The 19671-nt window shown below is 52.0% G+C and overlaps 2 protein-coding genes across 2 annotated transcripts in view; both read left to right on the top strand.

The window, feature by feature from the left end:
* The window catches only part of Cldnd2 (claudin domain containing 2), a 1897-nt gene extending 1035 nt beyond the window's left edge, over positions 1-862 (top strand). Inside the window, exons 3-4 of the mRNA XM_008845198.2 lie at positions 284-403; positions 651-862. Coding sequence (XP_008843420.1) covers positions 284-403; positions 651-724 — 194 coding nt within the window. The 3' untranslated portion in view covers positions 725-862. The remainder of the gene's footprint in view (positions 1-283; positions 404-650) is intronic.
* A 364-nt stretch (positions 863-1226) lies between these two features.
* Etfb (electron transfer flavoprotein subunit beta) lies at positions 1227-19235 on the top strand. Its single transcript, XM_008845199.3, has 6 exons — positions 1227-1359; positions 13071-13229; positions 14766-14924; positions 16274-16336; positions 17923-18081; positions 19008-19235. Exons 1-6 carry the CDS (start codon positions 1303-1305, stop codon positions 19176-19178), a joined length of 768 nt encoding a protein of 255 aa, XP_008843421.1. The 5' UTR covers positions 1227-1302; the 3' UTR covers positions 19179-19235.
* Positions 19236-19671: the final 436 nt, after the last annotated feature.

A 19671-nucleotide genomic window follows, 5' to 3' on the forward strand; every position in this document is an offset into this window, starting at 1 on the left:
GCGGGAGGCGGGACTGGCGACCCAGGGGCGGGACTAAAGACAGTGGGGGCGGTGCCGTAGATGGGTGTGGGGTTGGAGGCTGAGGTGAAGGGGGCGGGTTATGGGAATGACAGTCAATGGAGGAGCTCAAGAAGGCCGGGCAAAACCATAGTTAGGCGTAGAGGGGATAGATGGGAGGCGGTGCCCTCCGAGGGGCATGGCTTGGGCGGAGAACAAGGTCTGAGCGGGGCTTAGGTGCAGCCCCCACCTGGCCACGGTTGCCTGACCGGTGGGCGTGGCCCAGGGCTGCTGCTATTGATTGCGTTGATTGGCTACACTGCGAAGAACGCGTGGAGGCACGAAATCTTCTTCTCCTGGTCCTACTTCTTCGGATGGCTGGCTTTACCCCTCTCGATTCTCGCGGGTAACCAGCACAGGGGAGAGAGGGTGGAAACGGCCCCGTAGAGGACCTTCTTCTCCGCAGGGTCTCCCCGGCCAGTTGCTTTTCCTGGGCGCGCGCACACGCACGCACGCACACCCACCAACGTCCTGCACTGCGGACTGGCACACCCGGTGGAGACGCCCTTAGAGCCCCATCCCGAATCCCCAGGCAGGTCGTCTGCCCCAGTGCCCACCTTCCTCCCAGGGCTCTTCCTTACGCCCCCCTCCAGGTTTCTGCTTTCTGCTGGCGGACATGATCCTGCAGGGCACCGAGGCCATCAGCGGGTTTCCAGTGTGCCTGTGACTGCTGCCTGCCGAGGGCAGAATAAAGAACTTTCAGCGCCGGCTCGCGTGCTTTTCTGGGGACACAGGACGGCTCCTGGAGGCCGCGGACACGGCCACTTGGGGAGGTCGTGAAAGGGGGACTTGGAGGGAAAATGCAGATATGGGGGCCCCGGAGGCCTCGGGCGTGGGAATAAAGGGCGCACACTGCGCACAGGGACGCGCGCACGGCGACTTGTGTAGGCGCAGGAATGGGAGACCTGGAGGAGAATTACAGAACTGGGGACACCCGGGAGAATTTCAGAGGAACCCGAGGACCTCCCCGCAGGGCGAACTTTCCTCCGGGCGCGACCTTTCCCCTACTTCCCCGCCACGCCCCAGCTCCCGCCTTGCTCCTCGACATCCGCTTCCTATTGGCTTCCTATTGCACCCGTCCCTCCCTCCTGGACGTAGGATTGGCTCTCAACTCCGGCTGCATAGATGTTGATTGGTAGGCCGTAGGGCTGCGCAGGCGCAGAGGCCGACAGAAGGGGCGGGGTGTCCCGGTGTCCAGTTAAAGTGCAGACTGACCTGGCGAGGGGGGTGTCTGCGGCCGGGAAGATGGCGGAGCTGCGCGCGCTCGTGGCTGTCAAGAGGGTCATCGACTTCGCAGTGAAGGTGACCGGGACCCCCCTACCCCCCACCTCTGCCCCAGCTCCCCCAAGACCCGCTGCCGTGTGCTTCCGGGATCAGGCGCGCACAGTGTATGGGACTCCTTTTGGAAATCTCAGAATTTCTGCTGCCCTTTGCCCCTCCATGTCCATCACTCCTGGGGCAAAGATCAAGGAGAGCTGTATGTTTCAGACTTCTGGCCGTTCTGAAGTCACGACCTGCCCTCTTCTTCTCAGTCCCCATGATAAGTGTGGGCTGGGGGAGTCATAGCTTCTGTTTAACACATGGGGAAACTGAGGCACAAAGAATTCACTTAGCTGGGGAGAAGCAGAGCCGGGACGTCTTTGTGAGTCCCTCTTTCACCCTCTAGGCTGTCAGAGCTTACAGAACCCCACATGGGTAGCCTCTGGTGCTTTGAGACCCAGACACTCGAGGAAGCTCTAACCAGGGAGAGAGGGAGTCCTGTGTGTGCCTTGGAGGCCAGTGCAAGGGGCCAGCTTGGCTGAGCTGGGGGAGAGGCTGTTGTTTTCAGTGTAAGGGCTTGGGGACGGTGTCCCTTAGAGCCTGGCTTGTCCCCAGAGGGAAGCTGCTATGGACAGAGAGGAGTCAGACGTTCTCCTCAGGCGACTTAATGCCTTGCCTAACCTGGACCAAAAAATACAGTGATGGTTTATGCCAGTCTCTTTCCCCATCACACCAGGAACTCACCTCTGTCTTCAAAATTCCCAACCTGGGGACTGTCTCCCTGGAGGCCTCGGGGTAGGTAAAAACTAGCCACAAAGTTGACATTAATGCTACTTTTGCCTGCTTGAGTGTGAGGAGGATACAAAAGACAGGCACGGGCTTGCAGTGGCTGCTACCCAACAGATACTTAACAGCATCAAGAAGCAACGATTTTATTATTTATGTGTATGCCTGAGTGTATGTGCACCGTATTTGTGCAGTACCTGTAGAGGCCAGAAGAGGATCCCCTGGAGCTGGAGTTACAGGCAGTTGGGAACCCACCATAAGGATGCTGAGAACGAAACCCAGGTCCATCTGGAAGAGCAGCTGTGGAGCCATCTCTCTAACTCCCATGTATCTTCTATATTACTAAAGGATTTATTTTCTATTATTTTAAATTGTTTTTATACTGGGGCGGGGGGGGGGCAGTGTGAGTTCAGGTGCCTGAGGAGACCAGCGGGGGTGGGAATCCCTCTGGAGCTGGGGTTAGTGGCTTTGAACTGCCTGATGTGGGTGCTGGGAATAGAACTTGGGTCCTCTGGAAGAGCAGTACATGCTCTTAACCACTGAGCCACCTCTCCGGCCCCCAGATTTGGAAGGCAAGTCTGGCTTTCTGTCTATTTGTTAGAGGGAAATAGTCTGAAAATGCTTCTAACAGCCTGTGACAGGTTCATGGTTTACAGTCTTCACCGGGACACACTCCGGGTCCTGGGACCCGACTTTCCTGATATCCTCCCTGCTCTGACTTTCTGTCCTTCTTGGATCTCTATGGCCACCTGCTATGGGGTGTCTCAGTTGGCTTTGACTCCTTACCATGATTGATTGATTATTTTTATTAATATTTTTTATTTATTATTTTTATTTTATGTGTGTATTACCTGCATGTATGTAAGTGCACCCATGTCGTGCAGTGCCCTCAGAGGTCAGAAGAGGTTGTTGGATCTCCTGGAACTGGAGTTAATGGACAGATGTTAGGTGCCATGCGGGTGCTGGGATTCAAACCCGGGTCTTCTGCAAAAACATTCAGCATTCTTAACTGCTAAGCCATCTCTCCAGCCCCACCATGATTTATTTTTATGTTTTATATTTTTTGTGTGGGGTGCTGGGGAATTAAACCCAGAGCCTTCTGTGTGCTAAGACAGTGCTGTATCACCTCCAGCCCTTTTCTCTTATTATTTATTTATTTATTTATTATTATTATTATTGAAGACAGGGCCTTAGGCAGCCACATTAGCCTGGACCTCATTATGTAGCTGAGGATGAGCTTGAACTCCTGAACCTTCAGCACTGGAATTACACATCTGTATTACCCTTAAATAGCTAGACTTAACAGGCCTGCCCATCTTCCTCACCACTTTGAAACAGCACTGGGCCCAGCATCCTCTGGTACAAAGCCTGACCCATGGGCACCTGTGGTATATCCAGTGAGAACTGAGGGCCTCTCCTTCCGTGAGGGTCAGTGACATCTCCCTCTCTCCTACCCAGGGCTCCCTCCTTCACATTCAGTGTCTGATAATGTCCCCTTCCAGCAAGTCATCATCGCTTCAGACCCTGCTAGCTACCTAGTCACTGGGCCAGACCGAGGTACCATCCTTACTCCTGACCCCTTGCCTCCATGGGCTGTCGGTTCTCAGCTCCAGCTCTCTGCACTAGTCTTTCCCTCAGACCCCTCCCGATCAGGCCTCACCGACACCCTAGCTGTAGCCTCCTCCCCTCCAGCCCCTTCTCTTCCAGCTTTAGGGGGCTTCCTACATGCAGGGCTGACCCTGCGTCCCCTGTTCAGTGCCCACCCATGGCTCCCCAGCACCCTCAGTACAACACCCCAACCCCTCAGGCTGGCTCTGGGGACCTTTGTCTGACACAGCCGTCCACACCCCTCCTGGGACCCTCCGGCCCATTTCTGCTTCCACAAATCCACATGCCCAGCTTGCTGCTCACCAGGCTGTTCCTGCTCCCTCTGTCCTTCCTGCCTCAGCCTCAGTCTCAGCTTCCTGTCCTGACATTTGTGAACACTATTGCCATCACCTCCTCCTCCCAGGTGCCCTGGCTTGCATCACCAACCCTCTCTACAGTCCCTCACAGAGCTTTTATTGAAAGATGGCCTTCTTTGTGGGACCTTCTGTGATGCCTTACATAGCATCACAGTGCTCAGAGAGCCCTCCTGGCCCGTAGTCCTGCCATGCAATCCACAGTGTGCCTTTCTTACCCCTCTAGTGTTTTGTCCACGGTGGAATTTGAGCTCAGGCAGCAGGTTTGCTAACGGAATGGCTCAGCCTGTTTTTTAAAAGATTTTTATTTTATGTGTATGAGTGTTTTGCCTGCATGTGTGTAAGTGCACTGATGCCCACAATACCCACAAAGTTCAGTAAAGGTTGTTGTATTCCCCTGGAACTGGAGTTACACGTGGTTGTTAGCTGCCATGTGGGTGCTGGGAACTGAACCCAGGTCCTCTGCAAGAGCAGCCAGTACTCTTGACCACTGAGCCATCTCTCCAGCCCCTGTAAAATGGTTCTTACCTGGACTTCAACACCAGCTTGTCTGGTCCTACTCCTGGCTCTGTGACCTTGAGGAAGTTACTTATCCACTCTGAGCCTTGCTTTTTCTCCTCTGGACAATGGTAATTATGGTAGTATGTATTTTAATGGGGGTTAGTTAATTTTTATTACATTTATTTGTTGGGGGGGCACCGGTATGGAGGTCAGGAGTCGGCTCGAGGGAGCCAGTTCCCTCTTCCACCATGTGCGTCCTGGGGATCAAACTCAGGTTGTAAGTTTTGGCAGCAATGACTCTTAATCCACTGAACCCTTCCATCCGAGGGGCCCAGAAGTCTAACCCAGACTAGCCTTGAATTCCTGCCTCTTCCTCTTAAACATATCGTACTGGTGTGTGCCAGCACAATTGATGGTTAATTTAGATTAAATTCTTGGTACAATGTCTGATATACACTGAGCTCTATTATTACTGGGGTACAAATGATGGAAGTCTATTTAGCAACCTAAAATATAACCAGTGCACTGCAGAAAGGGGGGGAAGGGGAGGGGGAGAGGGAGGGAGGTATTAATAGACATTTGGCAATGCCATGGGGCCTCGTTCTGGACAGGAACACATTTTCCATGAACCTTAACCTACTCACTGAGCTCAGGAGAGGCTGGAACAACTTCGTATTCGTAATTTATGGGCCAACATAGCTCCTTCAGGCGGAGGAAGCATGCTTACATCTGTGGACTGACCAGCCCTCCTCCCTCACACAGTGCTGAGTGAAGGTTCACTGTGACCCTGCCCCACATACAGAGACTTCCCCTCCATTCCCCAGCCTCAGGCCTTGGCGTCACCTCCCCATGAGGTGGCTGGCTGTGTGTGATCTCCCATCGGGCCTTGCTGCCCTGCTTGCTCTGTGCCCCACTAATGCCCTTTCCTATCAAGCTTCGTTAAAAAACAAACAGAGGGCACAGGGCCAAACACAAGTCAGTGCACTGTGTCAAGGGTCCAGCAGACACTGCCACAGCTGCAGTATAAAAACCCTCTTTTTAAAACACACTTTATTTACTTCGTGTATGTGGGCGTGTCAGCTGCATGGAGGTCAGAGGACAACTTTCAGGAGTTGGCTCTGTTCTTTCACGGTGTGGGTCCTGGGGATTGAACTCAGGTTGTCAGGCTTGATGACGGAAGCCTTTACCCACTCAGCCATCTTCGCCTGCCCTCTCTTTTCATTTTGACTTTTGTTGTTTTTGTGTTTGACAGAGAAGAAAGGGTTTCATGTGTCACTAACTGGTCTTGAACTCCTAATTTTCCTGCCCCACCTCCCAAATACTGGGATTACAGGCATGTGGTACTGTACTTAGCTCATAAAAACTCCCTTGTCCTGTCAGCCCAGCTACAGATAAACCAGTTAAGAGCACTGAAGATTCAAGGCCAGCCTGGGCATGCACTCAGCCCTGTTGTATCCCCAGCACTAGAAAAAAAAATTTTTTGTCGTATGTGTATGAGTACATATATGTAAGTGCACCTGTGTTGTGGTATGCCCTCCGAGGTCAGATGAAGGCATCCCGGATCTGCATCCATTTCTAAAACACCATTCTTTAAAACAAAGGAAGGCTTGGGCCTGGAGAGATGGCTTAGCAGTTAAGAGCACTTGCCATTCTTGCAGAGGGCCTGGGTTCGAATCCCAGCACCCACATGGCAACTAACAACTGTCAGTAACTCCAGTTACAGGGGATCCAGCACCCTCTTTTTATCTTTGTGGGCATCGCATGCCACGGGTACACTTACATACATGCAGGCAATACACTAATACATATAAAACAAAAAACAAAAGAAGGCTGGTTTCATCATGGAGCACCTGCTGACTAGGCTGAACCTTCAATTCTGCCAAAAAGAAAAACAAAAAATGAGATAAAAACACAATTGCAGATGCGTCCGACTGGCCGCCAGTTTCTGGTTTACACAGTCTCCCTGAGCAGTTAGCAATCTGCTGAAACGTAAAGGGTGCCCTGGAACAAGCAAGCTGGCAGGATTTCTTAGTCCCCTGGAGCTTCCCAGTGCAGTAGTTCAGCTCTGGACCCCCAACTCAGTAGTGCAAGACTTTCTTGGCGGGGGACTCCTTCCTGTCTTTAATCCCAGCACTTGGGAGGCAGAGACAGGTGGATCTTTGTGAGTTCGAGGCCAGCCTGGTCTACATAGAGAGTTCCGGGACAGCTAGGGCTACAGGGAGACCCTGTCTCAAACAGACAACCAAAAAAAAAAAAAAAGGAAAATATATCTTTAAAAAAATATTTATTTGTATGAGTGTTTTGCCTGCATGTATGTAAGTACACCACATGCATGCAATTTTAAGGGAGACCAGAAGAGGGTGTTGAAACCCTTGGAACTGGAGTTATGGAATGGTTGTTAGGTGCCATGTGGGTGATGGGAACCTAACCTAGGTCCTCTGCAAGAGCAGCCAGTGCTCTTAAACAGTGACCTCCTCAGCCCCGTTTTTGAGACAGGGTCTCTTGGATCCCAGGTTGGCCTTGAACTCATTCTATAGCCAAGGATGATCTTGAATGCCTAATCCCCTTGTTTCCCCCTCACCTGGTTTATGTGGTCTAGAGTTTCACCTAGGGTGTTGTGCATGCTAGGCAGGCACTCCAATAACAGCTGCTTTCCTGGCCTTACCTTGTATTTTATTTTATTATTTATTTTAAACCTGTAGCCTTGGCTCACCTGGCTCACTGTGTACACCAGGCTGGCTCACAGAAATACACCTGCCTCTGCCTCCTGAATGCTGGGGTTTAAAGGTGTGTGCCAAGATACCAAACTTAATTTCTCAAAGCAAGGGCTTTTGTTTTTATTTTCCGTGTGGGTCAGTAAGTATATGGAGAGGCGCAGGCCTTAAAGGTATAATGCCACAAGGCAGTTCTCATTGATCTGTTGGACAAATGTTTACTGCACATCTAACAATGTACAATACAGTTCAAGGCCAGGGTCTGGACTGATAAAACAGCCAGACCTGGTGCTGCAGGCCTGTCATCCCAGCACTGAGGAGGATCCAAAGTTTAAGGCTAGCCTAGGCTGCACAGTGAGTTCAAGGCCACCTTGGGCAATTTAGTGAGACCATGTCTCAAAGGAAAAAGACCTTAGGATATAGCTCAGGGGTAGAGCCCCTGCCTAGGATCCCTCAGTGAGGGGCTGCTGTGTGGGTCAGGGTAGTGCCTAGAATCCCCCAATGAGGGGCTGGGGTGTGGCTCGGTGGTAGAGCCCCCACTGAGGGCCTGGGTGTGGCTTAGTGGTAAAAGCCCCTGCCTAGGATCCTCCAGTGAGAGGCTGGGGTGTGGCTCAGCAGCACTTGCCTGACATGCCTTTGGAAGGCCATTGATACCTCTCACAAGAGCCCATTGCTGCTCTGCCCCGCCCTGACTACACTAGCTTCTTCTGACTCCACATACCCGCCCCCCCCAGCGGCTTCCTAACTCAAGGTCTTAGCACCTGTTGCAACCTTTCCTGCAATGCCGTCCCTTGAACTTAACCCAGCCAGTCTTGATCACCATTCCAATTTTAGCCCTAGTGCCACTATCTGACAGAGCCCTTTCCTGATACCCTCCACCCTCAGGCGCTCAGACTCCTGTTACCGTCCCACACAGATCCCTGAACCTCTGGGAATCACTAGGCTCAAGGGCACTGCCGTTGCTGCCAGACTGAGTCACCAGCAGCCAGGCACTGCAGCCCAGACTGTTTCCTCCTCTGTACATGGTGATAGGATCTGGCCCCTGTGGCTAGATTAATGTGTTAGGATGGGCACAGTGGCTCAGATCAGGGTTTCTGCATGGTCCTTTGGTGTGTGGTAGGTGACATATGGAGCTAAAATTCCTTCTGGGAGGTGCAAATGATGCCCAGCCCCCTCTTCCCTGGTCCCTACAACAAACCAAACTGCAGTCTGGAAAACCAGTGAGTTTATTGGTCTTACTTACAGAGCAGTGGGTGAGGGTTTACTTTCAGGAGTGTGGGTGCTCCCCACTAAGGCCACACCAGAAAGTCTCCATCCAGGCGTGGATCCTGACTTCCCCGCAGCTGCACAAAATGACAAGAGACACTCCCCATGGCTTCCTCAGTCTATATACCCTCAGCCCCTCCCCCTCGGGCTGAGTGGTTGGTTGGGAGGTGAGACTGACACTCCCTGCCCCCTCCTTTCTTGCAGAGTGTTACAGTTAGCAGCCTAGCTGTGATGATTCCAAGCAAGGGGTGCAACCAAGCTTGGGAAGATGGCATCTGTCCATGTCTATCTGTTGGAGGACAGTGCTATGCAACAACATAGTATCCCTATGTGCTATTCAGAGCACTGGGAGCCGGGTACAGTGGGTGACTCATGCCGGTAAGCATAGCATTCAGAAGGATAAGGCAGGATGATGATCCTGGGATCAGGACCAGCCTGGGAACTTAGCAAAATCAAAACCAAAAAGGGCTTGTGGGTGTAGCTGAGTGGTAGATCACTTGCTTAACATGTGTGAGGCCCTTGGTTCTGTGCCCTCCACTGAAAAAGAAAATAAAGAGTGGGGAGCTGGGATGGGCTAAGAAATAGGCCCCCATGGGCATCTGGTCCTACTCCCCCAAACCCAAAGGTGTCTCATTTCCAAGCAGGGCCTCTTGGATGTTGAGATGAGGGTTGTCCCTGGCATCCCCAGACAGGCACTGAAGCATCTCGAGAATCCTTACGTAAGAGAGACAGAGTTGACCTTGGGAAAGATGCTCTCCCTGAGCCAAGGGTGCTAGTGCAAACTGTCACACCAATATCCGGAAGCTGAGGCAGGAGGAGCCGTGGTCACTGCATCTTTAAGGTCAGCATGGGTTACAGAATAAGACCCTGTTTAAAAAAAAAGAAACATACTGACCTTGAAGATTTTTATTTTATGTGTGAGTACCTGCATGTATGTGTGTCACGTTTGTAGAGTGCCCTCAGAAGTCAGAGCGTTAGATCCCCGGAACTAGGGTTACAGGCCTCCAGGCAGTTGTGAGCCCTCATGTGGGTGCTGGGAACTGAACCCGGGTCCTCTGCAAGAGCAGCCAGGGCTCTTAACCACTGAGCCATCTCTTCAGCCCCAAGAAATAGATTCTTAGGAGGTGGAGACAGGAAGGTTGCCCGGAGTTTGCAATGTGAGTGGAAGTTAGTGGTCCTCTCCTTCCACCTGTGGGCTCTGGGGATCCAACTCAGGTCATCAGGCTCAGGGGCAAAAGCCTTTACCCTCTGAGCCATCTCTCTAGCTCTACCTAGTGAAGTCTAAACTAGCCTAGGGTGCAAAGTTAGACCCTGTCGAGGTGGCTTGGTGGGTAAAGGCGCTTGCTGTGCGAGCCTTCAACCTGAGTCGTTCCATCCTGGGAATCCACATAAAGGAAAAAGACAAGACTCTAGAGTTGTCCACTGATCCCCACATTATACCATGGTACTTGCACATGCACACACATGTGTGCATGTACACAGTTTTTTTTCTTATTAAAAAATTTATATTTATGTTTTGCTTGCATGTATGTAAGTGCACCCATGTGTACAATGCCTGCAGAGGCCAAAAGAGGGCATTGGATCCCCTGTAACTGGAATTACAGACTGTTGCTAGCCACTGTGTGGATACTGGGAACCATAGGAACCACTGAGCCATCTCTCCAGCCCCCATATGGTGTGTGTGTGTGTGTGTGTGTGTGTGTGTGTGTGTGTGTGTATTTGAGACAGGGTCTCATACATAGCCCTTACTGACCTGGAAATCACTATGTAGACCAGGCTGGCCTCCAACTCACAGAGATCCACCTGCCTCTGCCTACTAAGTCCTGGGATTAAAGGTCTGTGCCACCACACTCAGCAATAATACCTTTTAAATTTTTTAATTGATTTTATGTGTATGAATGCTTGCCTGCATGTATATTAAGTGCACCCATGTCAGGCAATGCCCGCAGAGGTCAGAAGAGGACATCAGATCCCCTGGAACTGGAGTTATGGATAGTTGTGAGCCGCCATGTGGGTGCTGGGAATTGAACCCAGGTCCTCTGCAAGAGCAGCCAGTGCTCTTAACCACTGAGCCAGTCCTCTAGCCCAATAACCAACTTTTTAACAGTTAAATTTCAGGCATTTGTCTTTAAAGTTTAACACAATGTCATATTTTTTACTGTCTTTCAGCCATGCATCCAAGAATCCTATATTTCTCTTATTTTAAAATTTCTTTTTAAATCAGATTTTTAAAAAGAGAAAATTTAAATTAAATAAATTCTCTCCTGGGCCTCTAGAGGGAGCACGTCTCCCACATCCTGAATTCAGCTCCTGAAGCTGTGTGTGGACTTCTGTCCCCCAGAGCCTGGAGGCAGTCTGTGAAGAGGCAGCCTGTGGATTTTGACTTTGCCAGCTGCCCTCCTCACACAGTGCAGGATCCTGGAATCCAGTGCAGGCCAGACTAGTAGTAGTACTTGGTGTAACCCAGGTGTGTGGGGCGGAGGGTTGTGAGGAGTGAGTGGAGCTTGTTCAGTCTGTCGCCACTGAGAGGCTTTGAATGCTGTTTACTGGTTTTCACATTGGTCCGGAGCACACACAAGTTGTGAAAGCCACATACAGGACTGGCATTTAAAAAGCCTGGCAAGGGGCTGGAGAGATGGCTCAGCCACTAGGAGCACTTGCTGATCTTGCAGAGGACCTGGAGTTTGATTCCCAGCACCCGCAGTATGGCTCACAACCATCTGTAATCCAAGCCCCAGGTGATCTGACATGGTCTTCTGGCCTCTGCAGACAATGTACCCACATGTACATATACCCACCTCAACCACACATACACTTAAACATAAATCTTTTTAAAATGGAAAAAAAAAAAAAAAAGGATGGGAAAATGTCAGGGTGTAATATACACAGTAGGGTATTGTGAATCTCCATATTCAGGGAATTTATATTCAGTTGTGTGCCTGGATGGTTATTTGTTTGCTTTCTTGTTTGAGATGGTCTTGCTACATAGCCTGTCCCCAGGCTGGTGATCCTCGTGCCTCACACTCCCCAGTACCAGGATTGCAGATGTAAGTATGCCTGGCTGACTGGATGTATTTTTTAAAAATTATGTGTATGTATGTTTGTATGTACACATGAGTGCAGTGCCCACTGAGGCCAGAAGAGGGCGTCAGATTCCTTGGATCTGGAGTTGTAGGTAGTTGTGATCTTCCCTATGTGGGTGCTGGGAACTGAACTTGGGTCCTCTTCAAAAGCAGCAAGTCCTCTTAACCACTGAGCCATCTCTCCAGTCCTGATGTATCATTTTTAATTTAATATTTTTATTGAATTTTTGCCATTTTCATACAATATGGTTTGATGGTATTTAGATCCCCTCCCCAGTCTGAACCTCCCCTGCATTTCCACATGCCCAATTTATATAATACGGCCTACAGAGTCTGGGTTGCGTCCCCAAATGTCCTTCAGTGTGAGTCCACCCACTGGGCCCACTAAGAGTCCCAGCCCTGTAAGACACTATCTCTTCCTGCCCTCCCAGCAACCATCAGTTGACAAAAGTTCCTTAGGTTGGGTTGGAATTTCTTAACCATTTCCCCGTGTCTGTGGGATTTTCTCTGGTTTAAACTTGCATAGGGCTTGAGCATACTGTCACCATTAATGTGAGCTGAAATGACTAACCAGCCAGCTGTCTGGAACTCTGCTTCCCTGTGGTCGTCCACCACCTCTGGCTCTTACAATCTTTCTGCCCCCTCTTCTGCAATGATCCCTGATCCTTGAGAGGTTTAAATAGCTGTCCTATTCAGGGTTAGACATTCTGCGGCCTCGCGTTCTCTGCACATTGGCCAGTTGTGGGTGTCTGTGTTACTCACCAGCTGCTACATAAGGAAACTTCTCTGGTGAGAGTTTAAGAGATGCATTCATCCTATGTATAGAGGTTGTATTGAAGATGTGTCACTTAGGGCTAAGCATCTCAGACACTTTTCTCTGTGTTTGACCAGTTCTGTAATAGTCTTTTGCAAAAAGAAGCTTCTTTGATGAGTGGTGAGAGGTACAATTGTTTGTACACATGAGGATGCATATTTAGAATAAAGAAATTACATTGGTCTAGGGACATGGCAAAAGTAGGTTTTTCTCTGGGATCTATCACCTCTCCAACCATGTGTATTTGGTTAGGATTATTTTCATGCTTATCTCCCCAGCACTGATATGTTTCTGATACACTTGGGCATGTCATGAGAGGCATTTGGGCTAAAGCAATCAGAACTTTTTGAGAAGCCCCCCCCTGGGAGTAAAGACAGAGTCAGGAGTCAGGACAGCCATGTTAAACATTCCTGGTGCTTACGAAGTTATGAATGATTGATGAGAGGATGGCTGGGTATCACCTGTGTATTCTAAGTGGCTATGGGGGTTGGAAACACATGACCCTAGACAAGAAGGTCCTGCCTCTGTGTGGGCCACTGCTGTCATCATCTGGTCTGTGCAAGGCTAAGCACCAAGCCTTGGTCTTAACCAACCCCGTGACCCTGTGCCCTGCCTGTCTGCCACCCAGATCCGGGTAAAGCCTGACAAGTCCGGAGTGGTCACAGATGGTGTGAAACACTCCATGAACCCCTTCTGTGAGATTGCTGTGGAGGAGGCTGTGAGACTGAAGGAGAAGAAGCTGGTGAAGGAGATCATCGCTGTGAGCTGTGGCCCCTCGCAGTGCCAGGTAATCAGGGGCCTTGAGTGTGAGGGTGGACGGCCTGGTCCAGAGCCCTGTCTGAAGGAGGAGGCTAAGGCCACAGCACCCATGTCTGAGGGAGGAGGCTAAGGCCACGGCACCCCTGTCTGAGGGAGGAGGCTAAGGCCACAGCACCCATGTCTGAGAGAGGAGGCTAAGGCCACGGCATCCCTGTCTGAGGGAGGAGGCTAAGGCCACAGCACCCATGTCTAAGGGAGGAGGCTAAGGCCACGGCACCCATGTCTGAGAGAGGAGGCTAAGGCCACGGCACCCCTGTCTGAGGGAGGAGGCTAAGGCCACGGCACCCATGTCTGAGGGAGGAGGCTAAGGCCACGGTACCCCTGTCTGAGGGAGGAGGCTAAGGCCACGGCACCCATGTCTGAGGGAGGAGGCTAAGGCCACGGCACCCCTGTCTGAGGGAGGAGAGCTTGTATTAGTTGTCCTGTTGCTGTGATGCAACGCTGTGACCCAGGCCACTTAAAAAAGGAAGAGTTCAGCCGGGTGTGGTGGCGGATCTCTGTGAGTTCAAGGCTAGCCTGGTCTACATAGTGAGTTCCAGGAAAGCTGGAGCTATAGGGAGACCCTGTCTCAAAAAGACCAAAAAAAAAAGGAAGAGCTCATCTGCCTTACGGTTCCAGAAGGATGAGTCCATCATGGCCTGGGAGGCACAGCGACAGAGGTGGCTGGAGCAGAGAGCTAAATGCTCATATCTTCAGCAGGCACAGGAAGGTGAGAGAGATAAATGGGGCAAGACCAAAGTCCTCCTCCCCCCAGTAACATGTTTCCCCTATCAAGGCTGTACTTCCTAATCCTGCACAAACAGTACCACCAACTGGGTCCAAGTGTTCAAATATTTGGAGCTTATCAGGGACATTTATTCAAACCATTACAGATCTGGAGTCTGGGCTCAGGATCTGAAGGAAGAAGCTAAGACCTTAACCCCTGGGTCTGAGGGAGAAGGCTGGGGTCTGGACCCCTGGGTCTGAGGGAGGAGGCTGGGGTCTGGACCCCTGGGTCTGAAGGTAGAGGTTTGGGTCTGGACCCCTGGGTCTGAGGGAGGAGGGCTGGGGTCTGGACCCCTGGGTCTGAAGGTAGAGGTTTGGGTCTGGACCCCTGGGTCTGAGGGTGGAGGCTGGGGTCTGGACCCCTGGGTCTAAGGGAGAAGGGCTGGGGTCTGGACCCCTGGGTCTGAGGGAAGAGAGCTGGGGTCTGGACCCCTGGGTCTGAGTGTGGAGGCCGGGGTCTGGATCCCTGGGTCTGAGGGAGGAGGCTGGGTCTGGAGAGGGCTGGGGCTTAGACTCCTGGGTCTGAGGCAGGAGGGCTGACTGAAGTCTGGATCCCTGGGTCTGAGGGAGGAGGGTAGAGTCTGAATTCGGTCTGAGGGAGGAGGGCTGACTAAGGTCCAGACTCCTGGGTCTGAGAGAGGAGATGGGTCTGGACCCCTAGTTTTGAGGGAGGAGGATAGAGTCTGGGCTGTTTGGTCCTTCCCATGATAGAAGTCTAGCTAACCACTCTCTTCTACAGGAGACCATCCGTACCGCTCTGGCCATGGGTGCAGACCGGGGCATCCACGTGGAGGTGCCCGCAGCACAGGCAGAAAGCTTGGGTCCCCTGCAAGTGGCTCGGGTCCTGGCCAAGCTGGCTGAGAAGGAGAAGGTGGACCTCTTGCTCCTTGGCAAGCAGGTTGGTGCATCAGTCCCTCCCTCGCCTGCCCCTTGCCCTGCTCAGGATGAGTGTGAGGTAACACTTGCGGTAGGCTCAGGCCCAGGTGTTCACACGGGCCGGCCAAGCAGCACAGGTCTCCCCCCGTCCCACCCCCACCCCTCTGACGGGGCATGAGCCAGCAACACAGGCCACTGTGTGTGTCAGAAAGATGCTCTGAGGTCCCCTTGGCCCAGACTGAAGCCCACCAGAATGTGGGTTTGGCCACATTGGTGAAACTGATCTACACCCAAGACCAGGGGCAGAGAGGAGCATGTAGCAGGTTAAGACCCATCTGTCTGTTTTGGTAGCACAGTGGGGCTGTGCTTTGGGCAGGGGCAGGAATTACAGGATAAGGAAGAGTCCATGACACTCAGTGTGTAGGAAGGGCCAGGGAGACATCGGAGCCATGGGTGTCAACTCCAGAAACTGGCCTGGCTTGAAAGAGTCGTGAGAGTGTCTGTCATGGGGCACTGGGGAGCCATGGTAGTGTGTGAGCAGGAGTGGGAACAGGATTTACCCTCTTCGAGGGATTAGAGAGAGTGGAGGAGGTCGGCCAGGCTGAGGATTGGGCTGCACTGGAGCTCAGAGGCAGGGATGCTGTTGATTCATCTGTTGCCTCAGGAAACTCAGTGCTCCCCTACCCCCCACCCCCCATCCCCCGCCCAATTCAGGCGGCTTTGTGGTCTGACCTGAAGAGGGCCGTGTGTGGCCTGGGAAAGAGCCACAGACAGGGGAGGAAAGAGAGGAAGGGAGTTAGGGATGGATCTGAAAAAGACGGAGATAGCAGGATTCAGGAGGTTGAAGAGACAAGCTGAGGTCCCAAGTATGAGGGGAGGGACTCCAGAACCACCCACAGTGGGCTGGGCCCTCCCACACCACTCAACCATCAAGAAAATGCCTCACAGTCATGGCCACAGGCTAATCTGATAGAGAAAATTCCCCAGTTGAGATTACCCCTTCCCAGGTGTGTTCAGTTGACAATCCAGCCTCAACAGGGCAAAGGGGGCCTGTGGAGGGATGACTCCGTATGCCCCGGAGAAGTGGCTGTTTATTCCCACAGTCCCAGCAAGATCATTCTAGACCAGAAATCAGCAAAGTGTGACTTCTGCCAGGCTTTGTTTTGCCAATCAAGTTTTATTGGCACACCCCCACACACTCATTTACGTCTCACCTGTGACTCTTGTGAGACGGTCCAGTTGTGGTCCAGCCTGAGTGGCTTGCTAAGCTACAGTATTTATTTCCTGGCCGCTGTTCTAGAAGGACGTCTGGGCGGTTCTGAGGCACAACCGCCAGCTGTTGTGCTGAGCAGTCTTCTCTTCCCACCCCAGGCCATCGATGATGACTGTAACCAGACGGGACAGATGACAGCTGGACTTCTGGACTGGCCACAGGTGAGGCTGGGGTGTGGGGGCAGCTGACCTCCCCCTCAAGCTCAGCTCTGCTGCAGGACCTTCACACCTCTGCCTTGGGTCTCCGCTCAGATAGCAGCTGCTCTGAAGTGCCCTTCCTGCCCCCACTGGAGGAAACATTGTTCTACACAGACTTAAAATTTGTTGCCTAGTTACTGTACCGATTATCAGGGGGTTTTACAACAGCTTTCCTGAATTATCAGTGACCTACAGTAAGCCGTGCACATTTAAAGTATGTGATTTGGCTGACTGTGGGACTCGGGAGACAGAGAGAGGTGATCTCTGTAAGATTGAGGCCAGCCTGGGCTATATAGTTAGTTCCAGACCAGCTGAAGCTACAGAGAGACTCTGTCTCAAATAAGAACAAAAAGAAAAATGTGTAATTTGCAGTGAGAGACCCTGTGCTAAAAAATAAGATGGATGGGCTAGAGAGATGACTCAGCACTTAAGAGCACTTACTGTTCTTCCAGAGAACCCAGGTTTGGGTCCCAGCACCCACGAGGCAGCAAACACCTGCCCTTAACTCCACTTCCAAGGGACCCAATGCCCTCTTCTGGCCTCCGTGGGCACCAGGTATGCACATGTGCACTTACATACATGCAGGCAAAACACTCATACACATACGCATAAAATAAAAATAAATGAAATCTTGTGAGGCATGGTAGCACATGCCTTTAATCCCAGCACTCGGGAGGCAGAGGCAGGCGGATCCAATCAGCCTGGTCTACGTAACAAATTCTAGGCCAGCTGGAGCCACAAGGAGACTGTGTCTCAAAAAAATCTGAATAAGGAAAGAAAAGGGGAAGGGGAAGGGGAAGGGAAGGGGAAAGGAAGGGGAAAGGAAAGGAAATCTTAAAAAAAAAAAAATGGAGGGCCAATGAGATGGCTTAGTGGTGCTTGCTGCCAAACCTGCTGACCTGAGTTTGATCCTTAGGACCCACCTACTAGCTCTCACTTATCATCCCAGTATTGGGGAGACTGAGGCAGAAAGATTACCACGTGTTTGTTTTTAAGATTTATTATTTACTTATTTTTGGTTATTGGAAACAGGGTCTCCCTGGAGTCCCAGCTGGCCTAGATCTTACTGTGTAGACCTAGCTGGAATCAGTCTCACAAGCTGGAATCAGTCTCCAGAGTGATGGAATTAAAGGACTTCACCACCACGCCCAGCAGTTTATTTCACTTTTAATTATGTGTATGTGTGTCTATGTGTGTATGTGCACTTGTGGGTGTACTTCCCACAGAGGCCAGAAAGGGCATCAGATCCCCCTGCAGCTGGAGTTACAGGTGGTTGTGAGCCACCTGACATGGGTGCTGGGAATTGAACTCTGGTCCTCTGCAACTCTTAACCACCCAGCCATCCCCTCAGCCTCGCTGCCACGTGTTTGAACCAGGATGTAAAGACAGGGCCCCTCTGTTCCTGCTGTACCCCCTCCTGACTTTGCATCTCACAGGACTCTGTCTTTTACTTTTTCACTGGTGTGTGTCAGCAATGGTGCCCAGGGGCCTGCTCAGTGCCCATTTTGATCTAACTTTGCTCATTTTCCTCCTGTGCTGTCCCCCCACAGGGCACATTTGCCTCCCAGGTGACACTGGAGGGGGACAAGGTGAAAGTTGAACGGGAGATTGACGGGGGCCTGGAGACCATACGTCTGAAGCTCCCGGCTGTGGTGACCGCGGACCTGAGGCTCAACGAGCCCCGCTATGCCACACTGCCCAACATCATGGTGAGTGCTTGGTGGTGGGTCACTGGGGCCTGGCTTGGCAAGTATGCTGCAGGCCTGGTCCCTCTTCAGTGGTTGGACTGCCTAAGACAAGGGCCCAAACGACAGGGCATCCAAGGAGGCTGTCACCTGGCAGGGACAGCGGAGGGTTGGCTGGGTCACCTCTGTCGGCTGTGAGTTCGTAGGCTGATGTAGCACCAGGGGAAACCTGTGGAGCATCACAGCCAGGAGAAAGTGCTGAGCCAGTGGGAGCTCAGTGGATAATGATGGACAGATAAGACAGTTTAGTCACCTTGGCTCGTGAGGGAAGGCCCCTGGGTCATTTTTGCTACTCAGAAGTAATCACTGTGGGGGCCAAGAACGAGGGAGGGAGCTAAGGGCTCATGATTAACAGGAGTTCCCTAATCATCTCAGACAGAGGGATGGGTTCCTTGGGACAGCTCAGCCAGTGGGGAGGGTTTGGTGGGTCAGCTTGGCCAGTGGGAAGGGGTAATTGGGTGAGCTCAACCAGTGGTAAGGGTTTAGTGGGTTGTTGACTCAGCCAGTGGGGAGAGTATGGTAGTTGGCTGGACCAGTGGGGAGGGTTCAGTGGTCAGCTGGGCCAGTGAGGAGTTTGGGGGTTCAGCTTTTAGTCCACAGAGTCACTGTAGCTGAAAGGACAGTATGTACTCCCTTGCGGTCAGGCCCTTCACGGTCTCACTGAGGGAGATCTTGTACCGTAGTTGAGCCTCCTAGACATCCCAGCCATCAGACGTGGACCACGTCAGGTGTGGGCCCTTGAGAAGCCACAGTGCTGGCTAGCAGGGAGGTCCCAAGGCTTTCGGGCAATAGGGATGGTTCTGTAGATACCCCATCTACCGGGAAGAACCTGGGCTGGGGCTGGGGCTTCGCAGCCTGCCCCAACCCAAACCACAGCTTCCTGTGTACAGAAAGCCAAGAAGAAAAAGATCGACGTGATCAAAGCTGGAGACCTGGGCGTGGACCTGACCTCCAAAGTGTCTGTGGTCAGTGTGGAGGACCCCCCTCAGCGCTTGGCCGGTGTTAAGGTGGAGACCACAGAGGACCTGGTGGCCAAGCTTAGGGAAGTGGGGCGGATCTAACCCCCCGCCGGAAACTGCAATAAAACTGACTTTCCAGCCCGTGGCTCTGTCACCTCATTCCACGGAAGTCCACTGTTTGATTCATTCACCAGACATTTACCTAAATCTCCTGTGTGCCAAGCCCCATGCAGGGCGAGACTGGGGAGGCTGTGAGTCACATCCCTGCCATTGAATCCACTGCGGACGCTGGCAGAGGTGGCAGTATGCACAGTGATGAGGGCTGGGTGCAGAGGCACACTGGTCCTTGGGAACTGAGACTGGTGACTAACCCGGCTGAGGGGCTCAGAGAGGTGACAACCCAGGTGAGTGTTGGAGAGGAGGGTTTCCTGAAGTCTCCAGGTGGCCAGGTCCTTGCTAAGACTTGTGCCCCCAGGAATGCAGAGCATTAAATCCTTGAGAGCTGCAAATGTAGCCCAGTGACATAGTACTTGCCTAGCATCCACAAGGCCCTGGGGATCCGATGCCCTCTTCTGACCTCCACAGGCATTGCATG

The sequence above is a fragment of the Nannospalax galili genome, unplaced genomic scaffold, assembly GCF_000622305.1.
Source record: "Nannospalax galili isolate Female #2095 unplaced genomic scaffold, S.galili_v1.0 scaffold960, whole genome shotgun sequence".
Lineage (NCBI taxonomy): Eukaryota > Metazoa > Chordata > Mammalia > Rodentia > Spalacidae > Nannospalax > Nannospalax galili.

Coding starts and splice junctions, on each gene's coding strand:
- Etfb (XM_008845199.3), top strand. CDS start 1,303: ATGGCGGAGCTGCGCGCGCTCGTGGCTGTCAAGAGGGTCATCGACTTC. Junction 13,230..14,765: donor GTGGCCCCTCGCAGTGCCAG/GTAATCAGGGGC, acceptor TCTCTTCTACAG/GAGACCATCCGTACCGCTCT. Junction 18,082..19,007: donor CCACACTGCCCAACATCATG/GTGAGTGCTTGG, acceptor TCCTGTGTACAG/AAAGCCAAGAAGAAAAAGAT.